General features: G+C 38.9%; 1 protein-coding gene across 1 annotated transcript; it reads left to right on the top strand.

The window, feature by feature from the left end:
* Positions 1-369: 369 nt before the first annotated feature.
* LOC129808896 (uncharacterized) lies at positions 370-7,712 on the top strand (the record flags this gene model as incomplete). The annotated part of the gene is made up of 3 exons (XM_055858801.1): positions 370-404; positions 461-5,771; positions 7,176-7,712. Coding segments are annotated over exons 1-3 (5,883 nt in total), but the record flags the coding sequence as incomplete, so codon positions are not given.
* Positions 7,713-17,052: the final 9,340 nt, after the last annotated feature.

The following is a 17,052-nucleotide window of genomic DNA, read 5'->3' as shown; positions in this document are numbered from 1 at the left end:
GGGGAGGAAACGAGCTGGCAAACAAGTGAGAATCCGCCAGCTCAAAGCCATAATTCGCAAATTGAAATCGAAAAAGAATTAAGGTGTAATTTCACACAAGAAAGAATAAATCTATTGGAAAGTTACTCACTCTTCTTATTTTCACCATGAACATTCAGAGGACTATTGATCTTCAGATCAATATTATTGATTCTATTAAGAAGCTTGGGGAAAATTTCACTAAAGATGGACCTACAAGACGAAAGAAAAAAGGTCCATCATACCACAATGAGAGATTAACCACTCTTGAAGAACTTTTTTCACAATTTAAGAAAAATGATGATGAGCTTCGTTCATGTCTATATGATGACCACGAATACATTTCTAACAATGTATTTGCAACAGCCGAAGAACAATATACGAAAGTAAAAAACATAATTGAAAAAGCCAAAATCAGCGATTTCTTGGCGATAACTCCAAGTGAGCATTCCAAGCCACTAACACCTCCAACACACACGACACATGAGACTTTTCCGTGGAACACCCAAGACACCGACAACAATGCTACACATGGGCATCGAGCTTCCACTTCAAATGATGCAGCCGATCACACTGCACCTACCACAAATATCAACAATACCGACCAAAGTAGGGACTCCAACCTATCGGATCATAACCCGAACAACCGCTCTCTATCAGACAGATTGAGAGATATCCTCCAAGTCTCTAACAACAATGATGAAACGATCTCCAACATTATCGATCCGCGCCAAAATAACCTACCAAAGCTCCCGCCAATTAAAGTGACAAAATTTTCCGGTTATGAAAAAGATTGGCAGGCTTTTATTGAATTATTCAACAGTGTATTTCACAACAACCCATACTTGAGTGGGGTACAAAAAATGCAGTACCTTTTCTCATACCTCGATGAGCAACCGAAACAACTGGTTTCTCATTTAACTTTAACGAATGACAATTACGAGAGTGCAATGGACATCCTGAAGGAGCGTTATGAAAATCGTCGTCAGATGGTCAGCACATACGTCAACTACATTGTGAAATACAAAAAGCTATCCGGAGGATCTGCCGAAGAAATAATCAAATTCCATGATTGCATACAAGCATGCCTGGCAGGCCTTAAAAATCTCAAGTACAACGTATCAGCGTGGGATCCAATAATAGTATCAATTGCAATGGACAAATTTGATACAGACACCAATAAAGCATTCGAGGAAAGTATCCTGGATGTTACTGAAGTCCCTACACTTAAGGAGCTTCTACGTTTCTTATTAAAAAGATACCGTATTCTTCGCGCATCTACCAAGGAGCAAAAATCCGCAGCCAAGGATTCCAAACAACGATCGTTTCATGTCACATCAGACAACACACAAAGCTGTTCCAAATGTAAAAAGGGACATCCACTAACTAAATGCGAAGAATTCAAAAAACTCAATCCCTTCGAACGAAAACAACACGCCAAGGAACATAACATATGTTTCAACTGCCTGTCTCACATCAAGGATAGTGAGTGCAGGAGTACCAAAACATGCTTCACATGTCGACAGAAGCACCACACTCTCTTGCATTTCGACAAGAAGACGCCAACCAAGAGCAAGAATCTACATGCTCAAAGTTCCTCTACCCAAGATGCATCAGTAGAGGAAGAAGACGAACCACTCGCTATGTATGCTGCTACCAGTTCAATTATTCTTCCAACGGCCGTAATCAAGATACAAGATAAACATGGACTGTGGCAGACATTCAGAGCTTTGTTAGATACTGGATCGAGCGATACATTCATTTCTGAGAATGCCGCACAAAGCCTTAAACTACCCAGGCAAAAAGTTGCCACCAACATTAAAGGGATTGGAGAAATGAGTGCAGGAACATGTAAAAGCACTCTTGGAATCACACTTGCTCCTAGATTCCAAACAAACCAACGTTGGCACACTACAGCCCTTGTGATGCCAAAATTATCATCTTTTCTACCAACGAAACCACTCCACACTAGCTTCAACTTACACAAAACAGAAAAGTTGACTCTAGCAGATCCAAAATTCAACACACCCGGCAGGGTAGACATCATCCTTGGAGCCAACATTTATGCTCAAATCATTAAAAAGGAAATCAAACGGGACAAGGACGGACTTGTTGCACAAAATACTGAACTGGGTTGGATTATACTCGGAAGATCCAATCAAACTACCACCTCCAAAGACACTGTGAGTATGATCTCACTCGCAGAAATTGACCAAAACTTACGAACTTTCTGGGAAATGGACGTCGGGACCAATGAAGTTCAAGAACAGGAGGAAGAATGTGAAAAATATTACAAAGACACCCATCTCAGACAAAAAGATGGACGTTACCAGGTTCGTTTACCATTCAAAAGCGAACTAACTCTATCACTGGGGAATTCCAGAAGGCAAGCTTTAGCCCGATTCCTGTCAATGGAAAAGAAGTTTGCTCAAAATTCTGCCTTACAAACAGAATATGTTACATTCATGAACGAATATCAGGCTTTAGGCCATATGTCACACGTAAAAAACTACTCAGGACCAACAGAGAATGTTTTTTATCTTCCACACCATGCGGTATTCAAGACCGAGAGTACCACAACCAAAACCAGGGTCGTCTTTGACGCCTCTTGCCGAACATCATCAGGAGTTTCGCTTAATAACATGTTGCATGCAGGTCCTAAATTACAACAAGACCTTCCAGACATATTAACAAGATGGAGAAAATACTCCATAGTCTACACTGCGGACATTGAGAAAATGTTCCGTCAAATCCAATTGCATGAGGAGGACCGTGACTTCCATCGCATACTTTGGAGAGAAAACCCACGGGAGCCCATTCGGGAGTACCAGCTAAACACAGTTACATATGGTACGGCTCCAGCCACATTTCTCTCAGTGAGAACTTTACAACAGCTTGCCAAAGACGAAGGACATCAGTATCCAAAGGCAGCAAAGGTTCTCATGGAAGATTTTTACGTTGATGATATGTTAACGGGTGCACACACAATCGAAGAAGCTCGAATGCTATATAAAGAAATCCAAGACTTAATGGCATTGGGGAAATTTAACTTGAGAAAATGGACGAGTAATTCTCGAGAACTCATAGAAGAAATACCTGAAGATCTAAGAGAAAAAGGTATCATTAACCTGAAGGAAGACGAAACCATCAAACCTTTAGGCGTACATTGGAGCCCCGTTAAAGACCAATTTCAATTCACAATAACTATGCGAAGGAATGAAGTGCTCACCAAGCGCGGTATAGTCTCCGAGATTGCATCAATATTCGATCCAACGGGCTGGCTAGCACCAGTCATTCTTCAACCAAAAATGATCATGCAAATGATATGGAAGGAAAATATTGGTTGGGATGACCAACCTTCCAAGGCAATTATCGACCTTTGGAAACGATTCAAGAAAGAGATACCTATCATTGAAGAACTCACAATTCCAAGATGGACTGGTTACACTCCAGAAGCCAAAGTGCAAATACATGGATTTTCGGATGCTTCCGAGAAAGCCTACGCCGCGTGCATTTACATCAGAGTAACAAATGGTGAACAAACCATTGTTCGCCTTCTCACAGCCAAAACACGTGTGGTTCCATTAAAAGGAAAAATCACACTCCCAAGACTAGAACTCTGTGGTGCCGTATTACTCTCCCAATTGATGAAAAGAACTATCCACACCCTCGACATTCAAGTAGATGCTATTTATGCTTGGTGTGATAGCGATATTACATTGGCATGGATAGGCAAAGATCCATCTACATGGAAGACTTATGTGGCAAATAGAGTAATGAAGATTCAGAACAATTTGCCAAAAGACTGCTGGAACCATGTCTCATCCGAAGATAACCCAGCCGACATCGCTTCTCGTGGAATCAGAGCCACAGATTTACGGAAGCATCCCCTTTGGTGGGCGGGCCCAACCTGGCTACGCCATCCCCATCACACTTGGCCAATAAATAACAGAAACGAACATATTATTGAGGTCGAGAAAGCTTTATTAGAAGCTACCAACAGCTTATTTTCGTTATCCATGTTCCACAGTGAAGAAGATGTGGAAGAAGCCATGACTTCTATTGCGGAGCCACCTGACGAAAGAGACATCTTTCTCAATAGATACTCATCATTCAATAGAATGATCCGGGTCACAGCTTTCTGTTTACGATTCAAACGGAACTTGCAAAGGAAAATTGACAATCGCAAAAACGGAGCAATTAGCGAAGAACAATCTATTGGCAGACTGACAACCTCCGAATTACAGGATGCCAAATTTCACATTATCAAGATGATCCAACAAGAATACTTTGCAGAAGAAATCAATCTGCTCCAGAAACACAAGCCTCTACCAGCTAAAAGCCAGCTGAAAGATCTTCACCCTTTCCTTGAAGACGATATACTGAGAGTTGGAGGACGGATTCAAAATTCATTACTTCCCAAAGCAGCAAGAAACCCGATAATTCTTCCCAAATGCCACACCACGGACATTCTTATCATGGAGGTCCACAAGCAAATGCTACATGGAGGTGAACAACTCACCTTAAATCGACTGAGAATGGAATACTGGATTCTCAAGGGAAGAAACTACGTCAAGAAGATTCTCAGAAGTTGCATCACGTGCACCAGACATGCTCAGATCACAGCAAATCAACTCATGGGAAATCTTCCTGAAACCAGAGTCACCCCAGCACCACCTTTCAGCAAATGTGGGGTAGACTATGCCGGCCCTATCCTTACCAGAAGAAACAAGGGTCGAGGCAATATAAACGAAAAATCTTATATTGCCATCTTTGTCTGCTTAGCTACCAAAGCAATTCATATTGAAGCCGTCTCCGATTTATCTACTGAAGCCTTCCTGGCTGCTTTACGCCGATTTATGGGGCGTAGAGGAAAACCAAGCTTAATCCTAAGCGACAACGGAACCAACTTTGTTGGTGCCAAGCGAGTGCTTGACAAGGAAACAGCACGAGCTATCCGAGACGCATCAGAAAATGCTGCAACACAAGTAACTCAACAGGGAATTGAATGGAAATTCATTCCACCAGGTGCCCCTCACTTTGGGGGTATCTGGGAAGCAGCGGTGAAGCCTATAAAATACCATCTCATCAGAGTCGTTGGAGAGAATAAACTTACCTTTGAAGAACTTACCACTGTACTCGCACAAGTGGAAGCATGCGTCAACTCAAGACCATTGTGTGCTCTATCGAATGATCCAGATGATATAGATGCATTAACTCCTGGGCATTTTTTAATTGGAAGACCCATTGAGAGTCCACCTCAACCTGAGATTACAGACGAGGCTCCAACAAATAGATGGAGACAAATTACACGTCTTCATCAACAAATCTGGAAAAGATGGTCACATGAGTACTTAACAACTCTCCAACGTAGAACTAAATGGCGTGATGAGAAACACAATCCCAGAGTCGGAGAACTTGTGATCCTGCGAGAGGACAATAATCCACCTCTTAAATGGCCTTTAGCAAGGATTATTGAACTCCATCCAGGGAGTGACGGTTTAACTCGCGTTGCCTCAATACGACTAAAAGGCAACAAAATCAAGAAAGCACCAATTCATAAACTGATTGAATTACCCGTTCCTACATCTGAAGGAAATGAAGCTGAAGACCATCAAACTACTACCCTTCCACACCTCCCTATCACAAGGGGCGAGCCAACACAAAACAAAGTCACTAATCACGACACTAATTCTCAAACAGAAGATGATCAATCATCGATGTCTCAAACGAAAGTTCCAGCCCGTCGCCCAGTGACTCGATCTTTGACAAAAACTGCATTGCTTACTTTAATGCACGTTTTCTTAATGTTTACGATGGTATTTGGCAGTAATTACACTCTGAAACAGCCTGACCCTGGACTCTACATAGAGAAATTAGGGATGGTTCACTTGAGTCGAGGAAAACTCAGAATGGACATTCAGCTACCACAAAAGAGTTTCTTGGAAGACAAAACAAATATATCTTCAGTCTTTAACAAAACCAATACTCTTTGTAAAGAGACTCTAACTCTTTCCGCTGAAAGTCACTGTGGGATGCTGATCCATCATCTTCAACACGAAAGAGATCACTTATTCAATCAGCTTGAAGAAATTGGAATCTTAGGACAATCCGTCCAACCTCTCAAGAGAAGGATAAAGAGAGGACTCTTCGGAAAAATCATCGATTTCTTCCTCGGAAATGATGAAAATGAATTATATACAAGCTTGGATTCATTAGGGCATAACCACAATGCCTTATTACAAACTATGAATCAACAGACTTTGTTACTGAACACTCGAATCAGCCAATCGAACACGATTACAGAACAGAAATTAAGGATGTTCAGTGATAGAGCGCAGAAACTCACTCAAGTAATTGATGAGATGAAACCGTGGAATATAAGAACAGACCACAATGAACTGGAAATACACATGATAGCAGCATATCTAGGAGCACTAAACTATCTAGAAGAGCTGAAAGAAAAGTATACAACAATTCGACAAGTATTATTGAATAGAGGAAATGCTGCAGAACTTGTTTCCCAAGTCCAAATTCAGGAGAAAATCACCTCAGTTCACCAAAAACTTGATGCCAGCCTGATGATATCCAAACAGTTGCCTCAAACAGTGGAATTTAGGATATCAAATGAAAGTATTGAGGTACAAGTTTACTTCCAAATCATTGAATCACAGCCATATGAGTTGATTCACATTACTGCAATTCCTCAACACTTATATAATAACACGTTTCTTATACAAGACATCAAAACACCCCTGGTCGGAGTAGATTATCATAACCAGAAGTACTTTGTGATGAAAGGAACAGATTTGAATAACTGCAAGAAGATGTATCAGAACACTCGAGTGTGCACGGTAGATGTCATCTACAATTTTCCTAATCATCCCTCCTGCACCATAGATGAGATATTTAATCGACACGGAGGTATGATTTGTACACATAGAAAGGTTCAGATTAAGAATGTAGTCTGGAGAAGATTGATTGCTGAGAACTCATGGTTGTTTATGGCCGAAAATATAACAATGTCGTCAGTTATCTGCAGTGGCTACAGACAAGAATTACTACTGAATAAAACTGGTATTCTTCATGTCAAAAAGGATTGCTTCGTAAAAACTCAACAACTCACTCTGCGGTCCGACGTCGCATTACACTTACAGGTTGATGACATTTTTATTCGTAACATAACCATTCCAGAAGATGACAACGAAGAATGGACAACTGAAAAACCAATACTCTTGGAAACAACTGCAATCATCAAACCATCCGAAGACATTTTTGGTAAAGCTTCTGCACCTGTTCCAACGGTAGTTGCCATGGAAGTAGCTCCCGCTTCAAAACACCTACCATATACAATCGGAGGAACACTTACATGCATCATCATTATCATCGTACTTTGGAAAACCAGAGCATGGTGGATGACCTTCTTCAACAAACTTTTGTGTACTGCAACAGACCAGTCACAAACTCAGTCACCAGAAGTAGTCCAAAGAACGCCTGATCAGAACCCTCCTCTCGCTCAGAGATTGCAGGACATTCTGAGTCCGACTAGATGTTCTCCGAATGACACCAATCAAGAAACACCTATTGCATCAAGACGGGAAATTTATGGAATGGTACAACCCTCAACCAAACCAAACTCACGTCGAAGAACACAACCTCCAGCAGGCCCTAACATCTTCAGGCCGCGGCCCCCAGTATGTTCAAGATGAACATGCACCTTCAATTACTATTAAATTAGTGAAATTTGTAACTCCCACTTTTTAGGTAGATAAGACCGAAAAATCAAATTTAATACATTTTAGGGTACTTTAGAGATATTAAATTACTAGTATTGATATGTAAGAATCCTTTATTCCTTGCAAGGATACTAAAATTTTCACTTTAAACTTTTTTATATTTTGGCCTATTCGAAGACGAAAATTCTAATAACACGCAAAAGGTTACCTATGCTTTTTGAGGATATGAAATATCATGAAAGGATTTAAGGACTCTTACCAACTTTTTAGAGATACAAACTAATAGTCAAGTACGATTTTACATCTTAAAGCATTATAGTTTAGCCAAAAACTAGGGGATAGTTTGAGCCAATTTTACACCAAAAATTCATAAAATTGACAATTTTTATGGGCTAATTTCTAAGACTTTCCTTAATATTTTATATATTTAAACTATACCAACTAATTTTTAGGTCCTTTAATTACAATATTACAAGAAAAGGATCAACTTAGATAACAAAATTATAGTAAATATTTAAGTTTTTCTTTAGTCTTACGAGTCATTTCATCATAAAAACATCAAAATTAGCCTAACTTTACGAGGATATTGTAGAGAAATGGGAATATACAGTAGAAAAATAGGATAAACACACCATTATAGAGATATTAAGGAATCCCATAAGCTAAACCTAACATCATTTGGTCCACTAGTTTACAAGGAAATAGCATTTAAAGACAAAGAAAAATCAGGTCAATAAGACAACTGATCGGCTAAAGTCAATGACTCTAGTGCATTCACACTCTGTGTCATCAGCGGTCAGCAAATTTTTTCTGTTACAATTAAGAATTGCACTTTTGGTAATGACGCACATAGAATTTGTCAAGTGAAAGTGGGAGAAAGTGATTTTTGTATAAAAGGGTGAAAATTTTTAATAATAAATCAGATTGCAATATCCCAGCTATCGGAGTTTTTCTTCAGTTCAGCAGCACGAAAGTAAGTAGTGCTTATTTACAGTTTGCATCTCCCATTGGCCAGATTAATCGGCAATACTCTGCCTAAAATCTATCAGCGGCCAATTGGCTCCCAACTGCCATAAGGACAACGGCTTCTCCTCAAGGAGCCTTACGATCGAGGGCAGATTTTCAAGGATATTTCTTGGGTAAATTCCTGTTGAGGAATTTATTCTCCAGAGGCATTTATTTGCCGGACTGCGAGATTAGGAAATTTATTTCCCGATCTCGAATTAAAACTCTCTCGAGGCACCCCCGGGGGTAGCCTACACAAGGGGGCATCACTGCCTTAAGCCCGGTGGCTCGAAAGAGCCGTTACTAGAGGCCGTGAAAACAGCCGAGAGTCAGTCCGAAAGGAGAACGAATTCCCCAGAAATTCCCAAGAATATTCTTATCAGAGCAAGGGAATAGTCTGACCGGATTCGGACTATCCTCTTCCTCTTGCTTCGGCTCTCTAGCTGAACGGAGCCGAATCAGTCGAAATTTAGAATTTTTTGAATAAAATAAGGCATAGAGTCGATACATATTGCAAGTCCATCGCAGAGTCCAACGACAAGCAGGTAGTCGAGCAGCCCGGGTCAAATCGTCCAAAAAGCCAGAAAACATAAAAATTCATTCCTCGCTAACTGCTTGAGGAACGAAGAAAGTCAGGGCAAGAGACGGGATTGCGAGGTGAGTTGTGAGGATAATGTTCTCTCTCTCTAAAGCTAAAGAGTGAGTGAGCACGCACATTTCCATATGATTTCAGGTATCATTTTACCCCTCCACAAATCCTCATACGGAGCGACATAGAGACGACCCTTTCCTTCAGCGGACACCAGCCCACTGACACTTCGTTTGCCGAAGCAACTCACTTTAATTTGCATTCGGAAATATCGTTTAAGAGAAGGGGTACAAAATTGTGCCTGGAGAAAAAGCGATCGCAGCGCCATAAAGGATACATTAAAGAAAAGCCAGTGATAAGCCTAGATCAGCTTATAGAGTTGTGACTTCTTCGTTGCAAAATCGGATTGTGGCAAACTCGAACGATATTTATACATTAAATTGTATGAGAAATGCATAAAAGTGTCTGAAAATATTTAAAGTTGATTATCTCGGAAACTATGAGAGATAGAGGCCTCAAACTTTACACCCATTTAGAGCCTCTTCCAGGCTTGATATGTGCAAAATTTCACTGGAAAATTAAGAAAATTGGACGATAAATGCATAAAAGTGTCTGAAAATCTTTAAAGTTTATTATCTCGGAAACTATGAGAGATAAAGGCCTCAAACTTTACATCCACTTAGAGCCTCTTTCAGGCTTAATATGTGCAAAATTTCACTGGAAAATCAAGAAAATTGGACGAGAAATGCATAAAAGTGTCTGAAAATCTTTAAAGTTGATTATCTCGGAAACTATGGGAGATAGAGGCCTCAAACTTTACATCCATTTAGAACCATTTTTAGGCTTGATATGTGCAAAATTTCACTGGAAAATTGAGAAAATCGGACGAGAAATGCATAAAAGTGTCTGAAAATCTTTAAAGTTGATTATCTCGGAAAATATGACAGATAGAGGCCTCAAACTTTACATCCATTTAGAGCCTCTTTCAGGCTTGATATGTGCAAAATTTCATTGGAAAATAAAGAAAATTGGACGAGAAATGCATAAAAGTGTTTGAAAATCTTTAAAGTTGATTATCTCGGAAACTATGAGAGATAGAGGCCTCAAACTTTACATCCATTTAGAGCCACTTTCAGGCTTGATATGTGCAAAATTTCATTGGAAAATTAAGAAAATTGGACGAGAAATGCATAAAAGTGTTTGAAAATCTTTAAAGTTGATTATCTCGGAAACTATTGGAGATAGGGGCCTCAAACTTTACATCCATTTAGAGCCACTTTCAGGCTTGATATGTGCAAAATTTCATTGGAAAATTAAGAAAATTGGACGAGAAATGCATAAAAGTGTCTGAAAATCTTTGAAGTTGATTATCTCGGAAACTATGAGAGATAGAGGCCTCAAACTTTACATCCATTTAGAGCCACTTTCAGGCTTGATATGTGCTGAATTTCACTAGAAAATTAAGAAAATCGGTCGAGAAATGCATAAAAGTGTCTGAAAATCGTTAAAGTTGATTATCTCGGAAACTATGAGAGATAGAGGCCTCAAACTTTACATCCATTTAGAGCCACTTGCAGGCTTGATATGTGCAAAATTTCCCTGCCCGTGAAAATCCGCGAAAAATTTCGCGACCCACGAAAATCCGCGAAAAATTTCGCGACCCGCGAAAAATTTCGCGGCCCGCGAAAATCCACGAAAATTTCGCGGTCCGCGAAAATCCGCGAAAAATTTCGCGACCCGCGAAGATCCGCGAAAATATCGCGGCCCGCGCAAATCCGCGAAAAATTTCTCGACCCGCGAAAATCCGCGAAAAATTTCTCGACCCGCGAAAATCCGCGAAAAATTTCGCGGCCCGCGAAAATCCGCGAAAAATTTCGCGGCCCGCGAAAATCCGCGAAAAATTTCTCAACCCGCGAAAATCCGCGAAAAATTTCGCGGCCCGCGAAAAATTTCGCGACCCGCGAGGATCCGCGAAAATATCGCGGCCCGCGAAAATCCGCGAAAAATTTCTCGACCCGCGAAAATCCGCGAAAAATTTCGCGGCCCGCGAAAAATTACGCGACCCGCGAAAATCCGCGAAAAATTTCGCGACCCGCGAAAATCCGCGAAAAATTTCGCGACCCGCGAAAATCCGCGAAAAATTTCTCGACCCGCGAAAATCCGCGAAAAATTTCGCGACCCGCGAAAATCCGCGAAAAATTTCACGACCCGCGAAAATCCGCGAAAAATTTCGCGACCTGCGAAAATCCGCGAAAAATTTCACGACCCGCGAAAATCCGCGAAAAATTTCGCGACCCGCGAAAATCCACGAAAAATTTCGCGATCCGCGAAAATCCGCGAAAAATTTCGCGACCCGCGAAAATCCACGAAAAATTTCGCGGCCCGCGAAAAACCGCGAAAACATTCGCGACCCGCGAAAATCCGCTGGTATATATAAACATATATACTATGTTTATATGTATGTATATATATATATATATATATATATCTACATATAGAGGCAGTGAGAGAGAGGGAGAAATGGCGCAATACCATGTGTGACGCCGCTTCTCCCGCTTTTTTCCCCACCTGACGCTACGAGCAAAATTTTCTTAAAATTGCAATCTTTAACTTGAAATATCTCGAGAAATCATGGAGCGATCTCCAAAATTTTTTTTTTAAATTGGTCTACTCAAGTAGCGCTACAACATGAACATAAAATAATTCAAGTTGCATAAGCCAGTTTCGAGATAAACTATAAAAACCGGTTTTAAACCGGTTTAGAACCGGTTTTTCAAGAATCTCAAAACATAGAAATTATCGTACGCGCAAGTAGATATATTTAAAAAAAAAATTTATGAAGATATCTCTTTCCAAACCGGAGATATCGCGTACTACGGACGGCCGGACGGCCGGCCGGACCCGAAAATGGCGGACTATCATTTTTGGCATCAGGGATGTTCAAAACATATACCCTGTGAATTTCAGCTCGATCGGAGCACTCTTAGAAAATCGGAGTATCACAATAGGTGTGATTATGAAAGAATCACACCTAATAGGTGTGATTATGAAGGAATCACACCTAATGCATAAAAGTATCTGAAAATCTTTAAAGTTGATTATCTCGGAAACTATTAGAGATAGAGGCCTCAAACTTTACATCCCTAACTAACCCTAACCGGCTTATTGTAGGTGAGATTCTTAACATGAGCTAACTCGGAATGTGTTCACTACTGTGAACATGAATAATTTTTTATAATATATTTGGGCCAATCCATCTCAAAACGACCGAAAAAATCGCAAATCGAGGGGTCATGGTCTTAGATGTTTCTGAATTTTACATATGTTAAAGTACACGATAAAATAATATACCCCTATTTTTTTTCGTCTGAAAAAAATTCCTGGCCGGAGATACATAGCGTCAAAGATGGCGCCTTGCGCTTCATTCCTCAATTGCGATTTTTAGCAAATATTTTAAAATGCTCTATTTCGGGAACGGGTTGAGATTTCTTCTTACTCTTTTTTTATTTGAAAGATAATTTTATACTTTTTAAAACGATATACTTGATTTTGCATTATCTGCTTAAGTTTTTTTGTAACGGTCTTTTAAAAAATTTTTAAAAGAATTTAAAAATTAATTTTTCTCAAAAACCCCATTCTAAAAAAATTTGATTTTTTTACTGTTGATCAGTAACATTGAGTACTATATTCCCTGAAAAGGCGAGCTTCCACTTTTGCACTTAATTTTTTTTAAAAATATTTGAAAATTACCATATTATTAAAATAAAAAATAACCAGCTAAACTCAAAATTTTGAGTTCAACTTTTCAGGGAATATAGTACTCCACAATACTTACAAACAGCCAAAAAATCAAAATTTTTCGAAATCAAGTTTTTGAAAAAAAAATTTTTTTTGAGTTTTAAATAAAAATGTCTTTTATTGACAAAAATCAAACTTTAAGATACATTTGACACATGTGTCAATATGTAGATTTTTTTTTAAACGGAATTTCAAAAAAAAATTTTTTTAAAATTTTTTCAAAAATAATCCAAAAAAATTTCCAAATTTTTTTTTTGAAAAACTAAAAGAAAACAAAAAAACATAATTAGTACATGTGTTTAATATGATTTAAAGGCTTATTTTTGTCAATAAAAGACATTTTTATTTAAAACTCAAAAAAAAAATTTTTTCAAAAACTTGATTTCGAAAAATTTTGATTTTTTGGTTGTTTATAAGTATTGTGGAGTACTATATTCCCTGAAAAGTTGAACTCAAAATTTTGAGTTTAACTGGTTATTTTTAATTTTGAAAATATGGTAATTTTTCAAATATTTTAAAAAAAAAGTAAGTGCAAAAGTGGAAGCTCGCCTTTTCAGGGAATGTAGTACTCAATGTTACTGATCAACAGTAAAAAAATCAAATTTTTTTAGAATGGGGTTTTTGAGAAAAATTAATTTTCAAATTTTTTTTAAAATTTTTTAAAAAGACCGTTACAAAAAAACTTAAGCAGATAATGCAAAATCAAGTATATAGTTTTAAAGAGTATAAAATTATCTTTTAAATAAAAAAAAGAGTAAGAAGAAATCTCAACCCGTTCCCGAAATAGAGCATTTTAAAATATTTGCTAAAAATCGCAATGGAGGAATGAAGCGCAAGGCGCCATCTTTGACGCCATGTATCTCCGGCCAGGAATTTTTTTCAGACGAAAAAAAAAATAGGGGTATATTATTTTATCGTGTACTTTAACATATGTAAAATTCAGAAACATCTAAGACCATGAAGGGTACCCCTATGGTCGTCTTGAGATGGATTGGCCCATTTAATCCTTTTCTTTTTATTATTTCTTTCTAAAAGTTGATAAATCATACTAACTTCTCATTGTTTATATTTGGAAGAATATAGGGCAATTATGGAAGAACGTACAATGTACTTGCACAGTAGGGGAAGAAATTCGCTTGCTCATAATATTTTGTCACATTTCCCCCAAGTTGCAGTAGGCGTGCATCAAAATTTGTACTTTCTCCCACCTCTTTAGAATTAATAAAGTATTGTAATATAAATAATTGATTTGTGGGAAAATAAATCAGTCGCATCTTTTCCATGGACTCTAGCTACGGCTTATGCATAGAAGCTCACAAGAGTGATGCAGTAGTGGAAAGGACAAGTAAGTAAGGCAAAAACTTTGTCTTTTCACTTAAGATGAAAATCTCTAGCATTTCCTTCTGCCTAAAATTGTAGTTTCATCGTTCGGAAATCTCGAGTCTGCCAACTCTAGAATCTCCATCTTCTAATGGCTGCAATTTCAGTCTTTATAGAGATCTTCAGTCTATCAACTCAAGCATCTCCTCCACTGATATTCTTCAAAGGTTCACCATAGATAATCCGCCTGATTCGCTTACTTGTCCGGCCTTGTTTAGGTGGGTGGTTTTGAAGCAGTGAGTTGATGTCATCAACTGTTACCTACTTAGCTATGGGCTTAGATGGGCATCCTATAGCATATTTTATTTGAGTGAGCCCACAGTAATAGATGCTACCACAGAAATCCATTCACAAAGAACTTGAACAGCTATCACCCAACGAAATATGTTCTATGAAAACAGGTAGCTACACTTCCCAAGTGTAGCACTAGATTATGGAAGAAAACTGGATCAGTTATTACTGAACAGTCTTTTACATAAATCTAGTCGGGTATCAGCAATATTCCCTGACAAAATTCCATTTACCCTCCATTATCTAAGTGTATGATGTGCGACCTTCTTGTTGTCCTTCACTATAGTGTCTGATTTTGTTCGACTACCCAAATCTGATAGGACATGCAATAGCTATTGAATTCTAATACAATGATGACAACGAAAACTGTAATGAATTGTTCTCCAACCCCTGGTTTCAAAAGAATCTTTGTTGTTCTTCTCGTATGAGTCACGAGACTTCTATGCCTAATCTGTATTTCAGTATTTTCCAATATCCTTTCATATACTGCGCCGAAGTGATCTAGAGTTTATCACTGCTTATCTAATTCAACTAAATCCACCTCGGCCATTCCTACAACACAGCAAGAGCCATATTCAGCTTAACACTACTTCCAACACTCCAACAGCGAATCAACGAGGCAAGTCACAAGGAAGTATTCAACATTCAAACCAATTGGAAACCCAAAATTGATACTTCTTCCAAGTCGGCTGCAATTGGTGGACCGTCAATTCTAGAACTCCCCGCTAAATCAAAAGAAATAAGTACATCAAAGAAGAAAAGAATTAAGTACATCAAATACTGAGCAGTAGAACATGTTCTCCGCCCTTGAGACACAGAACAAGATATCACACTTCCACACTATACACAACTGCAACCCCATTACTTATACTATACTCTGCCCAAATTTTCAACCATCTGCTTAATACATCTATTACATCCAAACAAAATTCTCTATATCAACCAATTCTCTATAAATCTCTCGAATTATCATCGAACTTCTTATCAGGAATATTAACAGACGCCAGTCCTCCAATGACTCTGGGAAATCATCAGGAAACACAAACTCCACGCAATGAAATACAAGTATCGATATACTGTTATGTCGATAGGACTGTTGAGCCTAGAGGAGTTAGAGGGAGAAAGCCGTCCTGATGAACACTCTTCTAAGCTAATGGTACCAATCACTGTTCAGCTGGGGTGGTAACTCTGAGGGGTGCTATAACAACGACTGACCTCAAATTACGATATCACTATAGTTCCGCTAGGTGAAGTTGAAAGTGCTCGACGAGTTATTCCGAAGCCATAATCGAATTGGCTCCTCAATCGGTGTTCACCAGCAAAGCGAAGAGGACGCCGGATTCGTGGCTGTCCTGGAATGGGCAATAGGCTTAATTCCAGGAAGTTAACGATGAAGAGAGCTCCAGCATGTTCTGATGTAGGGCTTGTAGCATTCATGCCACAATACAGTAATCCGGGAATATTTGCACGTGCACTATCACCGTACAAGTTCATGCCAATGATGATAATGTATTAATAAATAAATCCACCGTTCTGACTCTAAATGTAGGTTCTCTTCCTGTCCACCCATGAGCTGAGGATATGCAGCCGAATTATCAAGAGAATATTCCGGAACCAGGCCATCCAATCATTAAACAAAAAAAAACCCTGGAACGTCTAATCCTGAACCTTCAGCAAGTCATCATTTGTCACAATTTCTATGACAGGCCAACTCTTCTGAAGCGCCCCACCACCAATTTCTTAAAAAGAAAATTGAACGATCACGGTAATGCCGCTGTTGTGGACATCGAAAATACTTTAGAGGATAACAGACAACTCAGAACTTCCAAGATAAATCCATACATCCCAGCACCTTCAGAAATTCAACCACTCTACCAAAACACTAACCATACTCCATACTGACATTCAAGTCGTTAATTTCAAACCAAATTCTTTATCGTCGAACACTCAGGATCTGCAATCCCTTAATCTTGAGAACTAGGAACCAATATAAAAAAAAATTGAAGAAAATCAGAAACCACATTCAGAATTTCACCCAATCCCAACAATCACCTAATTAACCAATAAGCACTTCTAGAAAAAAAAAAGAAATAAACTCCTGACACGATCTCTCAAACTCCTGAACACTGGTCACACCAAACCACTAGACTCCCGTTTCTCAACAATTTCACGGAAGGCGGAACAACGCCATCTTCGCCTGCCAGAAATATCCCATCCTCGATTCAAAGCAATATC

The sequence above is a fragment of the Phlebotomus papatasi genome, unplaced genomic scaffold, assembly GCF_024763615.1.
Source record: "Phlebotomus papatasi isolate M1 unplaced genomic scaffold, Ppap_2.1 HiC_scaffold_176, whole genome shotgun sequence".
Lineage (NCBI taxonomy): Eukaryota > Metazoa > Arthropoda > Insecta > Diptera > Psychodidae > Phlebotomus > Phlebotomus papatasi.
The sequence above is the reverse complement of the archived record's forward strand: the minus strand, read 5'-3'. Positions and strand labels throughout refer to the sequence as shown.